Source organism: Zea mays, chromosome 6 (assembly GCF_902167145.1).
Source record: "Zea mays cultivar B73 chromosome 6, Zm-B73-REFERENCE-NAM-5.0, whole genome shotgun sequence".
NCBI lineage: Eukaryota > Viridiplantae > Streptophyta > Magnoliopsida > Poales > Poaceae > Zea > Zea mays.
This window is the reverse complement of record NC_050101.1, coordinates 74,731,539-74,748,192: the sequence shown is the minus strand read 5'-3', so window position 1 is coordinate 74,748,192 and position 16,654 is coordinate 74,731,539. Positions and strand designations below refer to the sequence as shown.

General features: G+C 52.9%; 1 protein-coding gene across 1 annotated transcript; it reads right to left on the bottom strand.

Annotated features, from left to right (window-relative positions):
- Positions 1 to 1,393: 1,393 nt before the first annotated feature.
- Positions 1,394 to 3,555, bottom strand: LOC103629429 (alpha/beta-Hydrolases superfamily protein). Its single transcript, XM_008650553.3, has 2 exons — positions 2,141 to 3,555; positions 1,394 to 2,012 (listed from the first exon to the last, which is right to left on the bottom strand). Exons 1-2 carry the CDS (start codon positions 3,301 to 3,303, stop codon positions 1,691 to 1,693), a joined length of 1,485 nt encoding a protein of 494 aa, XP_008648775.1. The 5' UTR covers positions 3,304 to 3,555; the 3' UTR covers positions 1,394 to 1,690.
- Positions 3,556 to 16,654: the final 13,099 nt, after the last annotated feature.

Sequence of the window (16,654 nt, the reverse complement as noted above, 5' to 3'; positions counted from 1 at the left end):
AACCATTTTGGCCACCCTACAGAAAGGCGGGTGAAGCGGCCACATCGACGCGTCATTGTGGTGAGTCTGCCTTGAGATGGCAATGATGAAACAGCAACATGTGAGGGGCAGCGAGGGTAAACGGCTGTAGGCAGTGGCAAGCGACAACAATTGTTGCATTGCGACGACGTGGTGGGACCCTGGTGGCATAGTGAGGGCAGATGGTGGTGGCACCATGGTGCTAAGGCAGGATCCCACCAATAGCTTGTCCACCAGTCGATGTGGAATAGGAGGCAAAGTAGTGGCGCTGCGTGTGGGATCCCGACAACGCGATGAACTAAGGAGTGACGAGAAGACAAGGTGACACTGGTAGCGGACGGGTCTGGTCACCCACTACCGATCCAATCATGATCGAAGGAGCGATCGAGCCACGAGTAGGTCGAGTAGCTAGCCGCTAGAGGAAGGAATCAAACTACTTGTATGGAGAGCGGGCTGAGCAATGGACTGTCGAGAAAAAGTTAGATTAAAACTAGGTTTTCATTAGATTTGGTTGTACCTACTATATAAAAGTTTTTTTATTTTGATGTATATCTAAATTTAGGTATAATAACATATAAAAATTGAGGTGGGGCCATGGCCCCCTTTGCCCCACCCTTAGATCCGCCTCTGCCTGGCGCCGCCCCTGGTGGTGAGGACGCGCGATGCCTAGCATAGGTGTTTTTTATTTTGAGCCGCGATAAATTATAGATTGGAACTAAACCGTAGATCCGATCTAGAAATTACATACCGCTCGATTACGTAGAGCAATTGAAGTATGTCGCGTAGGACAATTTGGCTAGGCCGGGTGACCTGCCGGCTTGACGGAGAGTTGATGCAAGTCTGATCCCGTAGCAACGTCGAGCTAGAACGTTCTGATAACGTGTTGAGAACTATGTTACTATAGATCACCAGATTCATTCCCTTCCCTGTCAGAAGTAGAGGCGCGAGAAGTCATAAAAGCTCGTTACCTTTCCCAGCAATCCACACACACTCAAAGAACAATATGTAGGATTAAGTCTTTAGCCTCTCTTTATCTGTATATTATAAGGGAGTGTACATGTTTCTTATATAGAAATGTGAGACCACTCAGAGTTAAAGTCGGTATTTGACACATAACCCTAACTATATTGTGACTAAAACAGTCCTTAAAGTTTCTTCTAACACGATCTCACATGAGTATATTTAGATAAATTTTGGTTACAAATATTTATCTCATGAGATAAAAACATTTTCTTTTAGAACTATATATTTTAATTTGAGCTAGGCATTAGTTTAAGGCATTGTTGGAGGTGCTAGGCTAATACGACCGGTAATGTAACAGCCATGTAAAATAAATAAAGAAGGAACCACGAAGGCTATAAAATACATGGAGATAGAAAAATAAATAGAATAGTATTAATATCTAAGATAATAAAAGGTAGAACAAATTAAAGCATGAACGGAGAGAGAGCGAGCTCGGTGTGGTATTGATGAGAGACGGGATAATTAGTCCCTTCCTCGCCATGCATTAAACACCGCCATATGCATGCTCTCTCTCTCTATATATATATATATATATATATACTATACATATGCGAAATGTGGCTGTCACAGTAGTCCATTTCACTACTTTGATGGCGACGTCTCTCCATATGTATGTTACAGTTGGTGACAAGATACGATACGACTGAGGCTATTGGTCGGCGCTCCAGATGGCCTCGAGCTCGGCAGCGAAGAGGCGCTCCTGCCCGACGACGATGGTGATGTGGTCCTTGCGCTCGTAGACGGTGACGCGCGCGCGGCGCACCCTGGCCCCCGCCGCCAACGTGCAGCCGACGGGGACCAGCTCGTCGTCGCGGCCGTGGAAGAGCGCCACCTTGCAGGAGAGGCGGCGGTCCACCGCGTCCAGGTACGCTCCCATCCGCCCCGCGCCGCCGCACACGACGTTGTGCAGCGTGTGCCACGCCGCGTTGTGCGTGTGGCACATGAACGCCTCGATCAGGAACGAGCGCACCCTGCACCACCGCGGCAGGACAGGAGCCATGAGTTCTCATGGTGCGTGCATGCAGTGTGCGTGTTTTTTCTTGCAGCGAAACGCAAACATGCACGAGCCACACGTGACGTGACACGCACGCGCACGTACCTGTTCCTGGTGACGATCCTGAAGAGGCGGTCCCAGACGCGGTGGTGCCGGCAGATGGCGAGGCATATGGTGCGGCTCACGTGCTCGTACCAGCACGCCACGGACGCCCCGAACGCGATCGGTGGCCACACCCGCCGCGGCGCCACGCGCCGCATCACGTACTGCGCCGCCGACTCGGCCTCCGACTCCGGCACCGGGAAGTATGGCGGAGCGAGGAGGGTGAGCGACTTGACGGCGGCGGGGTACTTGACGGCGAGGGCGAGCGCGAGGACGGAGCCGAGCGAGTGCGCCACCACGTGGAAGGAGCCGAGGCGGTAGCGCCGCAGCACGGAGCGCTCGATCATCTCCACGTGCTCGCGCAGCGTGTACAGCGATTCGGCCGGCTTGGGGCTGCGCCCGAACCCCAGCAGGTCCACGGCGAACATCCGATACCGGGACCGCGCGGCGGGGCTGAAGGCCGGGAACACCGTCTCCGTCCAGAACGCGGACGACGAGATGAAGCCGTGGATGAACACCACGTCCTCCGTCTCCACTGCCATCGGCATCGCCGGCGGCGCCTGGACGTGCACGTAGAGGTGGGACAACGACGCGGGGGACGTCCCGCTCCAGGCGTGGCACACCTTGCAGTCGCAGTCAGACCAGCACGGCGCCTGCCGCGGCGCGCGGTCCGTCTTCTCGCGGATCAGTGCCGCGATGGCGGCGGGGCTCACGGTGAGCGCAGGGGCGACGCCGTCGCCGCCGGCTCGGGTGGCGTCGGCCAGCAGCGACGGCCGCGCGTACAGCGTGTCCGACACGTCCTCCAGCTGCAAGTGCAACCTGGCGGGCGACGCCGCCGACAGCCGCACCACCTTGGGCTTGGGGGGCAGCTGCTGCGCCACGCGCGGGTCCGCCGCCGCGGAGCAGTAGCACGGCCTCCACTCCGCCTCCGCCGCGTAGTCCGCCAGCTTGTACGCCAGGCACAGCACCACGTCCAGCACGTCCAGCGCCGAGAACACCACGAAGCTCACCGCGCAGTTGAGCGCGCGCCCGGCAACGCCCAGCGCCGCCGCCGCCGCGGCCCTCGCACCCCACTCGCCGCCACCACCTCCACCAGCAACTCGAGCTCCCCCCATGCCGCCGGCCGGCGCCGCCTTCTCTTGCCACACGCAGGTCGCGATGTGCATTGCTCGATCGCCCGCGCGCTAGCTCCCCGGCTAGTCGGAGCAAGCAAGCAGATGCCTTTTTGTGAGAAGAGAGGGGTAACGGAGTGATGGCTGATCAGGCAGCCGCCGGGTTTATCGCGGAAGAGGAAACGCGCGCATTAAAGCGCGGTTGGAGGCGGGCGTTGTGGTGTGCGGGAGTCGGGGCTTGGATGCTTGGGTTTAAATACTCGGACGGACTCCCACAGTCCCACTGTACATGTGTGCGCGCGACTCTCCGAGCTCGCCGCGCCTGGCCTGTGGCCTCCGTTGGCTTCGCTGCTTGAGGGGCGGCGGCGGCTGCCAGCTCACAGGCCCACCGCGGCACCGCCACCACCTGAAAGCTACATACGCGTTTGCGCCCACCGGCATCTCAGTTGCGTTTTTCTTTTTCGCTCGCTGAGTCAGGACGAGGATTAACGGTCGCTCATCATTTGGGTTTACAGGTCTAAATTATTAAAATACTGTCCAAATTTATACTAATATAACATACTATACATCACATGTGTAACTCTAATACTCCATAGTTTGTTAATAGACTATATATCACATGTGATGGACTATCTTATGTCGTATTAGACTAACTTATGTCATTTATCTAACTTATGTCACACACCGACAGTAGCACACCACCAAATTGAGCCAAGTTAATGTAGAGCTAGGCGTGCCAAAGTGTCGTCACTGTCGGCGCGGCGGTGCGCGTCAAGCAAATCTGCGCACTCCCGAGGTCGGATCGTGCGGATCCGCCCGGCTGCGCCTTACAGTGTACCTAGAATTTCGCCTTAAAAATAGAGATTGTATTAGAACTGTAAATAAACTTTGCTACTAAACAGGCCCGTATCTGATCCTTGTTGTATGGAATCACCCACCTATATATATATTGTCTAGTAACTCGGCAGCCACACACCGTCCATCATCCCTCCTCCTATCCTATACGAAGGATATGAATCTTTGCCTGCCTTGCTTCATGTGTTTCAGCTGTACAAAACTGGCATTCTTCATCGTGACGAGCTAGAGAGCGAGGGCAGCTCGTTGGCGTCCAAAGATCGAATTCCAGATGTCCAGCTCCATATATCAGTCGTCGTCCAAGTATTGTTACTGCACACATGGGATTGGAATGGAACCATCAATCCACCGCTCGCTCATCATCGATCAAGAAGAAGAGAAGTAGTATGCATGTGAAACAGTACATGCATACTGCAGGCTAGACAGCAACTGCTGAGCAACAAGCAGGAGGGCTGTGGATGACACGTCTTCAGCATGGGGCGGCCGCGGCCGACTGTTCTCCAGCCAACGCCGATGGGTCCAAAGACGTACACCGACCGACCGACCGACCTGCTGGGTCGACGAACGACCGCCGCCATCTCTGGACTCGACCCTACCTATCGTGGATTCGTGGGGGGTCGACGAAGACTGAATAGCTAGCGTGTGGTCGGCCGGACGGAACCGGACAACGATCAGACATCCCTATGGATCGTTGTTGTTGCGTCGAGCCGTCGACAGCAGCAGCATGGGAGCTCCACCGTCTCGTCCCTGCTGCTGACTTGCTTGAGAGAGCCTGAAGCCCATGAACAGATTAATCGCATGAGAGCGAGCACGCAATCTCCCTGTCAGATTTAATTCCATTGCTTGCATTTGGAGAGACCCCCCACTAGTACAGAAAAGCTCTATAGTGGCGGTTATAAACTTATTTTTAGTGGTATTTTTCGTAACCGACAGTGCTAGGAGCCAGTAAAAATCATCATTTTTACAGACGGGTAACTAAAGACCGCTAGTGAAAATCGATTTTCACTTGTAGTAAGAGTAATAAACCGCAAGTGAAAATCGATTTTCACTGGCGGTCGACGTAATAAAACCGCCGGTGCAAATCGTTTCCAGGAAACATAAAACAGATTTGAAAAATAGTAAAAAAATTATTTTTACTAGGGGGCCTCAGCCCACCCACCCCACCCGCCCGTCTCCACTACCACTCCGTTTATAGCATGCATTGTGTCTAGTTTGTAGTTGTTTTGTCCACATATTACAACTATTTGAGTGTAAATTGCTTATTTGAGACTCTAAACGAATTCAAATAAAAAAGTTGTCAACTACAAAGTTGAATAACTTTTGAAGTTCTACAACTTTTATTTTGACACTTTTTTCATCCGAGGTAGTTGGCAAAATATGAATTTTAAATTTGATATACTTAGATTCATTTTTTAAAACCGAAACGAGTTCAAATAAAAAAAAGTTGTCAATTACAAAGTTTCATAACTTTTAGAGATCTATAACTCACTACCGGAATCCGAGGCTTTGCCGAGTGTTGTATTCTTTGCCGAGTGCTGCACTCGGTAAAGTTAGGCTCTCGGCAAAGAGCCCCTTTACCGAGTGCTGAACACTCGGTACCGGACGACACTCGGCAAAGACAAGTTTGCCGAGTGTCAAACACTCGGCAAAGGTGGCTCTCGGCAAAGGGCCGTCAGCGGCCGTCCCAAAGCTGACGGCCGTCAGTCTTTACCGAGAGCCAACGGCTGGCACTCGGCAAAGAGGCTTCGAGCAACATGCTCACTAAACATGGCCATGAACTTGGCATCCACATGTTTAAAAATTGTATAAACACAAACAAAGTCAGAAAATCATGAAACTTGTCCACGTGTCATGATATCATATGTACAGGCTGTGATAAAAATTTTAGAATGTTTGGAGAAAGTTGTGAGACACTATGTGTAGAAACCTAAGAGATCCACATTGAAACTCTTTGATTTCATGTGTAGTCCTCTAGGTTTCTACACATAGTGTCTCACAACTTTCTCCAAACATTCTAAAATTTTTATCACAGCCTGTACATATGATATCATGACACGTGGACAAGTTTCATGATTTTCTGACTTTGTTTGTGTTTTATACAATTTTTAAACATGTGGATGCCAAGTTCACGACCATGTTTAGTGAGCATGTTGCTCGAAGTTTCCGGTACGCTTCTGCAATCGGTCGTAACTTATGCTAAGTAACATGAATATCATTTTTCATGCACGGTTTTCCAAGTTTCGAGTGACCTGCAGTTCAAATTTGAATTTTCCGAAGAAATTCAAATAAACGAACTAAATCTACTAACGATTGAAACTATGTTATAATTGTCCACAAATGATACATGTAGGTTTACATAGTGTAGGAACATACCACAAAAAGTTTGGAAGACAAAATTAAAAAAAATGAAAATATACTTTGCCGAGTGTCAAGAGGTGACACTCGGCAAAGAGTGCTTTGCCGAGTGTCAAAAGGGTGACACTCGGCAAAGTGTAATGATAGAATCTTTGCCGAGTGTCCCCCGGATGACACTCGGCAAAGACGCCTTTGCCGAGTGCCGCATTTAGGGCACTCGACAAAGTGTATTTTAAAATTTTAAAAAAATCTTTGCCGAGTGCCAGATCGCGGGCACTCGGCAAAGACCGTTTACATACCGCCAATTAACGCTTTCTTCCTCACTCTCTCACTCTCACTCTCTTTCACACCGTCGCCGCCGCCGCACCCCCCGCCCTCGACGCGCCCCGCCCGGCCACGCCGCCGAGCCGCCGTCGAGCCCCCCCACCGCGCGCGCTGCTCCGGGCCCGTGCCCCTTGCCCTCGCCCTCGCCGCACCGGGGCCGCCCGCCGCGCCCGCGCCCCTCGCCGTCCGGTTCGCCGCCGTCGCGCCCTCCACGCCCTCGCAAGCCCGTCGTCGCGCCCTCCACGCCGTCACGCCCGTTCGCCGTCATGCACCGTCCACGCCGAGCAACTAGGTATAAACTCATTTTGAGATTTTAGTTGCTAAATTTTGTCAAATAAATGTTTGATTGTTGTGAAATAGAGTTAGTTTTTTTGTGTGTGATTGTGTATTGTGAAATAGAGTTAGGTTTTTAGTGGTCACTTTGCTTGCATTAGGTAAGTCTTTTAATTGCACAAAAGATGTTTATGTGGTTATTTAGGCATTAATGTATATGTGTGGATATGTATATGTGTGGATGTCAGCCATCGTGCTGCTACTTATATTTACAGGCTTTGAAAACCTCCCCTTGCAGGGGAGGTGCTGCCGGATTTTTTTATTGATAGGCTTTGGTTAAATATGTTATAGGATGGAGGACCGTGAGTGGATGTACACGGGCCGTAGAGGAAGGAATGATGTCACCACTGAATGGATTAGAAAGACCGATGATTTCGTGGAACGGGCATATGGCGAAGCTGCTAAAGGAGCGAGTCTAGTCCCATGCCTGTGTAGCAAATGTGACAACCGGAAAAGAAAACCAAAGAAGACCATGGTAGAACATATTTGGAAGAATGGATTTACGCTGGGCTATACTCGGTGGATATTTCATGGTGAAGCGCATCGTACGAGAGAGGAGGTGCTGAGACAACGTGTCGAGGATTATGACGCGGATGCGGGGTAGCGGATATGTTGAACGACTATCAGGAGGCACAGTACACGGGAGGATGTATGGATGACGAGCCAGAGCCGACTGCAAAGGCTTTCTACGACATGTTCGACGCGGCACAGAAGCCCCTTCACGGCCAGACAAAGGTTTCTCAACTGGATGCCATTGGGCGTGTAATAACGTTCAAGTCGCAGTACAGCATGAGTAGAGACGCATTCGATGGCTTGTTGACGGTTATTGGGAGTATGCTTCCAGATGATCATGTTCTGCCAAAGAGCATGTACGAGGCACAGAAACTACTTCGTGCACTCAAGATGACGTATGAGCAGATTCATGCTTGTCCGAAGGGCTGCGTGCTATTTAGGAAAGAATACGCGGAGGCAAAGTACTGTCCCAAGTGTAATTCGTCTAGGTTTATGGAGGTAGACTCTGGTGATGGACAGAAGAGGCAGCTCGACATCCCCTTGACAATCCTACGACACCTTCCGTTCATACCGAGGATCCAGCGTCTGTACATGACAGAGGAATCCGCGAAACAGATGACATGGCACAAAAATGGAAAACGATACAATCCTGACAAGATGGTGCACACATCAGATGGTGAAGCATAGAAACACTTTGATGACATTCACCGTGAGAAAGCCGAAGAGGCTCGTAATGTACGTGTTGCATTGGCCATAGATGGGTTCAATCCCTATGGAATGAGCGCTGCCCCATACACATGTTGGCCCGTGTTTGTTATCCCAATCAATCTCCCCCCTGGTGTGTGCTTTCAAAGGCAGAATATATTCGTGTCGTTGATAATTCCCGGACACTCGGGGAACAAAATGGGCGTGTACATGGAGCCTTTGATCGATGAATTGGTACGTGCCTGGGAGGAAGGGGTATGGACGTATGACCGAGCTACGAAGACAAACTTCAGAATGCATGTTTGGTACCAGTACTCCATGCATGACTTACCGGCCTATGGGCTATTCTGTGCCTGGTGTGTTCACGGTAAGTTCCCATGCCCAGTTTGCAAGGAAGCTCTCAGGTTCATTTGGTTGAAAAAGGGTGGCAAATATTCGTCCTTCGATAAGCATCGACAATTTCTTCGTGCTGACCATCCATTCCGCCTAGACATCAAGAACTTTACGAAAGGTGTCGTAGTGACAGACCGCCCACCTGCAACGATGACTGGTGCCGAAATTCGTCAACAGATAGATGGGCTCGTGGCCAATACAGAAGGTGGTTTTGTGGGATATGGTGAGCAGCATATGTGGACACATAAGTCTGGCTTGACTCGGCTCCCCTATCATGATGACCTGCTCCTTCCACACAACATTGACGTGATGCACACTAAAAAGAATGTTGCCGAGGCACTGTGGGCAACAATTATGGACATTCCTGATAAGTCAAAGGATAATGTGAAGGCAAGAGTGGATCTGGCAGCGTTATGTGATAGACCAAAACTAGAGATGAAGTCGCCAAGTGGCGGAAAGACGTGGAGAAGGCCTAAGGCCGATTTCGTCCTAAGCAGGGCCCAGAGGAAGGAAGTACTTCAGTGGATCAAGATGTTGATGTTCCCTGATGGGTATGCATCTAACCTGAGTAGGGGGTGAACTTATCTACTATGCGAGTCTTAGGGATGAAGAGTCATGACTTCCACATATGGATTGAACGGATTCTTCCTGCGATGGTTCGAGGCTATGTCCCTGAGCATGTCTGGCTAGCGCTTTCAGAGTTGAGCTATTTCTTCCGTCAGCTTTGTGCAAAAGGGTTATCTCAGACCGTTGTTGCAGACTTGGAAAGATTGGCCCCCCGTGTTACTGTGTAAGCTTGAGAAGATATTTCCACCCGGCTTCTTCAATCCAATGCAGCATTTGATTCTTCATCTCCCCTATGAGGCACGAATGGGGGGCCCCGTGCAGGGACGTTGGTGCTATCCAATCGAGAGATTTCTAAAGACTATTCGAAAGAAATGTAGAAATAAATGCAAAATCGAGGCTTCCATTGCAGAGGCATACATTCTAGAGGAGGTCTCAAACTTCACAACAACTTATTATGGTGACAAACTGCCGAGCGTGCATAATCCACCCCCTCGTTACAATGATGGTGACAATGAATCGAACCTTAGCATATTTCGAGGCCAACTCGGAAGCGCAAGTGGCTCGACCACCAAGACCCTGACACATGAAGAGTGGTGGCATATCATGTTATACGTATTGACTGTTGGGGCGAAGGCGAAGACGCCACCCTTCGCTCGAGGCCTTCGCCGTGGTCGGTGGTCCAACGGAGACAAGACAACGAGCAGGGACACCCTTCGCCCCATACGACATCGGACGAAGACCTGTGACGAGGTCATCCCACCGTGCGGCTTCGTCCAGCATGGAGGCCCACGTGTGATCCGGCCCATTGTAACAGGCCCTGCGTGGCCGCTGCGTGTTACGGGCCTAATTTGTAAAGGCGCCTCTATAATTACAGTCTGTAACCCCGCTTTATGGGAATATTCTGGGGATAACCTAGGTGTCTGAGGGCACATGCGTCCTTAACACAAGACGCTGGGCACTCAGATACCTATAAATACCCCCGCACAGTGCCCTTAAGAGGCTAGATTAACAGAGCTATTGCCATCTTGCGCGAGAACCCTGTTTACGTCACTACACACCCCCGTTGGATCCCCTTGCGACAGAGAGCAAGTTCCAACATTTGGCGCCCACCGTTCGTGCTACGAAAAAACCACCCGCGATGGCACCCAAGAAAGCTAACTCGAAGGCTGACGAGGCTGCGAAGGCAGCACTGCTTGCCGCAAAAAAGGGCAAGGCCCTCGCCCTCACCCACTCCACCCACCAAGAGGCTACTGAAGACGACGTTCTCCGCACCTGCGAAGACGACACTCTCCGCACCTGCGGCCCTGAAGGACAATCGCAGCCTCCCCCAGGCTTCGCCCCATCGGAGGGCGCGGATCTCACCGAGGACGGTGAAGTCCTCGGCGTCTCAGCAGAAGAACAGCTACAGCTGCGCGCCCTGCGCCTCAAGAACCGCAATCTCCAGAGGCAAAAGGAGATACTGGAGGCCAAGCGCCAGCGCGTGTCCGCACTAGCCAAGGTGCGGCAAATGATACGCGACGAAGAGCAGAAGGCCCAGGACCTCGAACGGGAGATCGCGCTGATGCAGCGCGAAGGCCACCTCGGCCTGCAGCACGGGCCACCCCTGCAACAGCGCGCACAACTGGAAGACATGCGCGAAGGCCACCTTGGCCTGCAGCACGGGCCACCCCTGCAACAGTGCGTACAACTGGAAGACCCGCGCTTCCCACACGTCGCGCCATTCCAAGGGGTCAACTACCTCGACGAGCGAAGTCCCCTGGCGCCACACTTGCAAGTGATGCCTTGGCCCGCCAACTTCCGGGCAGGGACCTATCCCAAGTACAACGGCAGCACTGACCCAACACAATACATAATGAGTTATCAGGTCGCCGTTGCATCTTTCGGAGGGGACGACGCCACGATGGCCAAGTCTTTCATCATCGCCCTCGAAGGCCCAGCTCTCACCTGGTTCACCAGGTTGCCTCCGCTGTCCATTGATTCCTGGAGAAGCCTCCGGGACAAGTTCCTGCTCAACTTCCAAGGGTACCGCCCAGACACCGACGCCTTGGCCGAACTCTCGCTCTGCAAGCAGCTGGAAAAGGAGACTCTGCGGGAGTATTACCGCAAATTTCTAACACTCAAGTCACAGCTGCCCTCAGTCGATGACCATATCGCCATCCACTACGCCATCAGTGGCCTTCGCGCCGGCGTCCTCTATAGCCACTGCATCAGAGATCCGCCCAAGAACCTCTAGGAATTATATCAGCTATTTGAAAAATACGCCAAATCCGAAGAGCTCCACCAGTGCAAGGTTGAGTCTCAAAGGAAGCCCAAAGATGCTCCACAGTCCAGCCGCACGTGGACAAGGACTCCGCAGCAAGACTCCGGTCGAGACGGCCGCAACCAGCAGCAAGTGCACAACATCGCCAACCAGCACCCCGCTGCTGACGCCCCTCGCCGCCAGGAGTATCCCCCCAGGGCCGTGGGAACGGAACTCGCGGTAGGGGTCGGGGGTGTGCGCAGCCGCCACGCCGATTCTACTGTCTTTTTCATGGTGAAGACTGCGCCCACCAAACCAAAGACTGCCCAGAAACGAAGGCCACCAAAGACAGGATGGCACGGACGCAGCCAGCCGACAACCCCAGAGTTGTCGCGCACACTTATCAGCAACCCCCTCCACCATACATCCATGCCCCCGCCCCGCATCCACCGCACCACGCATACCAACAACACCAGGAAGTACAAATCGTACCTCCTCCACCCCCACCTCCACACCAGCAACATCAGAACATCCCCCACCCCCACGCCCCAAAACAAGAAGACTTCGCCGATCAGCCGTATCGCGGAGTCATTCATATGATCACTGGGGGGTCAAGCACCGACTTCGACACAAAGCGGCAAAAGCGGGACCACTACCGCAGCATCAATCATGTCGCCATCACCGGCCCAGTCGTGCAGACGAAGTGGTCCCACGTACCGCTAACCTTCGACGCACGAGACGTCGACCTGCGCAGCGCCCCCCACATCGACGCCATGGTTATCAACTGCAGTGTGGCAGGCTGGGATCTGCACAAAGTCCTAGTCGACAATGGCAGTCAGCAGACATTATTTTCCTCCATGCCTTCGACCGCATGGGCATAAGCCACAGCCTGCTCAAGCCTTCGGACAACCCATTGTATGGTTTCGGCGGCAAGGGCACTTTTCCTGTCGGCAAAATAGAGCTGCCTCTCTCCTTCGGTGTAGCGCCCAATGCCCAAAGTGAGCAAATAACCTTTGATATTGTCGATATGGTGTACCCGTACAACGCCATCATGGGCCGGGGATCCATCAACAAGTTTGAGGCAGCCATTCATGGACTGTACCTGTGCATGAAGATACCAGGTCCGTTAGGCGCCATTGCGGTCTACGACAATCAACAGACTGCGCGCAACATAGAGCGGGACTTCGTCCCCGAACAAAGAAACATGCACTGCCTCACGTCCCAGCGCGAGGTCCCTACGTCCGTCAGCCCAACTAACAAAGAGCACGACAAGGCACAACTGCAGAGCAACGACGGGACCAAGACCGTCCCCCTCGACCAGGCCACGCCCAAGCAGACAGTCACTATCAGCGAAGACCTCACTTCACATGAGGAGGAGAAACTCCTCTGCCGCTTGTCCAAGAACAAAGATGTCTTCGCCTGGTCAGCCCTCGACCTGGTCGGGGTCAGCCGATCCATAATTGAGCACAGCTTGGGAATCGACCCTTCGGTGAGACCGAAGAAACAGCGGCTTCGCAAAATGTCCGACGAGAAGACAGAGGCCGCCAAGGCAAGGGTACACCGCCTCCTGGAAGCCAAATTCATCGAGCCGGTGGCTTACCCCACGTGGCTCTCCAACGTTGTAATGGTGCAGAAAAAGAGCGGCAAGTGGCGAATGTGCATCGACTTCACCAGTCTCAACAAAGCCTGCCCAAAGGACAACTTCCCGTTGCCGCGGATCGACAAAATAGTCGATAGCGTGGCCAGATGCGAAGTCATGTCACTCCTCGACTGCTTCTCCGGTTACCACCAGATATACATGAAAGAGGAAGACAAGGCTAGCACCAGCTTTATAACACCCTTCAGCACATATTGCTTCATCAGAATGCCGGAGGGACTCAAGAACGCCGGGTCCACCTTCTCCTGGCTTACCAAAACAGTGCTCGAAGGGCAAGTTGGCAGAAATATATTCACATATGTGGACGACATCGTCGTCGCCAGCAAGAGCAAGGAGGACCACCTCGCCGACCTCGCCGAGACATTCGCGAACATGCGAGACGCACGACTTCGCCTGAACCCAGAAAAGTGCGTCTTCAGCGTTCGCCAAGGGAAAATACTGGGCTACCTGGTATCACACCGCGGCATCGAGGCCAACCCAACCAAAATCCAGGCCATCATCAACATGACGCCTCCGCAGTCCGCCAGAGACGTTCAGCGCCTGACGGGCAGGTTGGCCGCTCTCAACAGATTCATCTCCAAGTCCGCTGAGCGAAGTCTCCCTTTCCTCAAAACTCTCTGTGGCGCAAAAGACTTCGCTTGGGGACCAGAGCAGGCAGCGGCCTTCGCCTCATTAAAACAGTACCTGTCAGAGTTGGCAGTTCTTACAAGCCCCGACTCTTCGCTACCCCTGTTGCTCTATGTTGCGGCTTCGCCGCATGCGGTCAGCGCGGCACTGGTGCAGGAGCAGTCAGTTGAGGGCGTGATCAGGCAGTGCCCAGTCTATTACGTCTCTGAAGTGCTAACACCGTCAAAATGTAACATGACAGAACTGGAGAAGATTGCCTACGCAGTCGTTATGTCTTCGCGCAAATTGCGCCATTATTTTGAAGCATTCAAAGTCCGAGTCACCTCAGACAGGGGACTCGGTGAATTGTTCAGAAACCCGGAGGCATCGGTGAGGATTGCCAAGTGGGCGGCCGAACTCTCCGGCTACCACATCAATTTCGAGCCCAGGACAGCCATCAAGTCACAAGTCCTGGCAGACTTTGTTGTCGACTGGACTGGGCCAATAACACAGTCGGACCCGTCCGCAGAGAAGGTTTGGATGATCCACTGCGACGGCGCATGGTGCCATGCGGGGGCAGGCGCCGCTGCGGTTATCACCTCACCCACGGGGTCAAGCACAGATATGCAGCACGACTCAGCTTCGCTCTGGAATCTGACAGATGCACAAATAACATAGCAGAATACGAAGCAGTCATCCTCGGCCTCCGCAAGTTGAGGGCCCTTGGGGTCACCACTTGCATTATCAGAACAGACTCCAAGGTAGTTGCCGACCAAGTCGAGAAAGACTATGCAGCAAAGGACCCCGCACTTATGCAATACCTCGCGGCCATCCGAAGTCTCGAGAGACAATTCAAGGGATTCACCTTGCAGCATGTGGACCGGGCCAAGAATGAAGAGGCCGACGCACTGGCCAAGGCTGCCACCAGAGGCAAATCCCTGCCCTCCGACGTGTTCTACCACGTCATCGGCACGCCAGCCATCCGGAGCCCCGAAGGGCTCCAAATAACCAATGACAGCGAGGGCCACCGCATAGTCAACCTTATCATGACCGAAGACTGGCGGGCACCAATAACCCTGTTCCTACAGGGGTACTACCACCCAACCGACATCAACGAGGCCAAGCGCCTCAAACATCAAAGCCGGGACTTCACACTGATTGAGGGCCAACTCTACAAGAAGGGGGTCAGTCAGCCAATGCTTAAATGCGTCACCGAAACCGAAGGTGTCCAGATCCTACACGAAGTCCACAGTGGTACCTGCGGCTCTCACGCAGGGTCAAGGGCCCTAGCTGCTAAGGTGATCCGCCAAGGTTTCTACTGGCCCGCAATGATCTGCGCCGCAAATCGGGTCACAAGGTCCTGCGAAGCCTGCCAGAAATTTTCTCCTCGATCAGGCAGCCCCTCGCAATTTACAAAGCTGATCGCCCACACATGGCCTCTCCAGCGCTGGGGCCTGGACATCGTCGGGCCCCTGCCCACGGCTCAGGGGAACCTTAAGTTCGCCTTCGTCGCTGTCGAATACTTCACCAAATGGATCGAGGCAAGGGCTGTTTCCACAATAACATCAAAGACTGCCCAAAAATTCTTTTGGCAAAACATTGTTTGCCGCTTCGGAGTACCGTCCGAACTAACAGTTGACAACGGCAAGCAGTTTGACAGCTAAGACTTCAAGGATTTTTGCTTCTCCATTGGCACCAAGCTTGCCTTCGCCTCAGTCTATCACCCGCAGTCCAACAGAGTTGTTGAACGCGCCAATGGAAAAATTTTCACAGCTGTCAAAAAGATGCTCTTCGACGAAAAAAGGGCAGGTGGACCGATTTGTTACCCGAGGCGGTCTGGGTGCTAAACACGACTGAGTGCAGGGCGACCGGGTTCACTCCTTTCCGCCTTCTATATGGATCGGAGGCCACGACCCCACAAGAAATAAAACATGGGTCCCCGCGAACAGTTCCGTCAGACGTCCCCGACGTGGACGAGCCCACTTCGAAGGATCTCATCGATGGAGACCGAGTCTTCGCCCTACAGGCTCTAAATAAATACCAAGCCCAGACAAAAGCATGGCGCGACCACGCAGTCATCCCGAGGGAATTCAGCGAAGGGGACCTCATACTCGTCCGAACAGCTCGGACAGAGTCCAGGGGCAAGCTGGAGCCCAAGTGGGAGGGCCCTTTCATTGTCAAGACGAAAGCTTCCCCCAGCGCTTACAGGCTCGCAACGCCAAACGGCGAAGACCTGGAGCACTCCTGGAACATCGACAATCTCCGCAAATTTTTTGTTTGACTCATCAGGGCCGATTCGCCCTTGTAATTCGCAAAAACAATTTTATTCTAGCCCGCACTCTTTTCCTCCCGGGGGGTGAGGTTTTTAACGAGGCGGGGCCATGTAATATACAAGTAAAAAATCCCCCACAAAAACATGCGTCGAAAAAAGACCGCGACGACGGTCTTCGAAATTCGACCAATACGAAGTCACCGCGAGGCTCAGCGCTAGCCACCCTCGTGTGCGACAACTCCGTGCAGAAGTCGCCCAAGGGTGCAGCCGGACTAGCACAACAAGTGCGAAAAATCAATGTCTACCGCGAAGACTATCCGTGCAGAAGTCGCCTAAGGGTGCAACCGGACTAGCACAACAAGTGCGAAAAATCGAAGTCTACCGCGAAGACTATCCGTGCAAAAGTCGCCAAAGGGTGCAGCCGGACTAGCACAACAAGTGCGAAAAACCGAAGTCTACCACGGAGACTATCCGTGCAGAAGTCGCCTACGGGTGCAGCCGGACTAGCACAACAAGTGCAAAAAACCGAAGTCTACCGCGGAGACTATCCGTGCAGAAGTCGCCTACGGGTGCAGCCGGACTAGCA

Excerpts from the sequence above, each read along its gene's own strand:
- LOC103629429 (XM_008650553.3), bottom strand. The coding sequence starts at position 3,303 with ATGCACATCGCGACCTGCGTGTGGCAAGAGAAGGCGGCGCCGGCCGGC. Across the intron at positions 2,013-2,140 it reads AGGATCGTCACCAGGAACAG|GGTGCGCTCGTTCCTGATCG; the intron begins GTACGTGCGCGT and ends GCGGTGGTGCAG.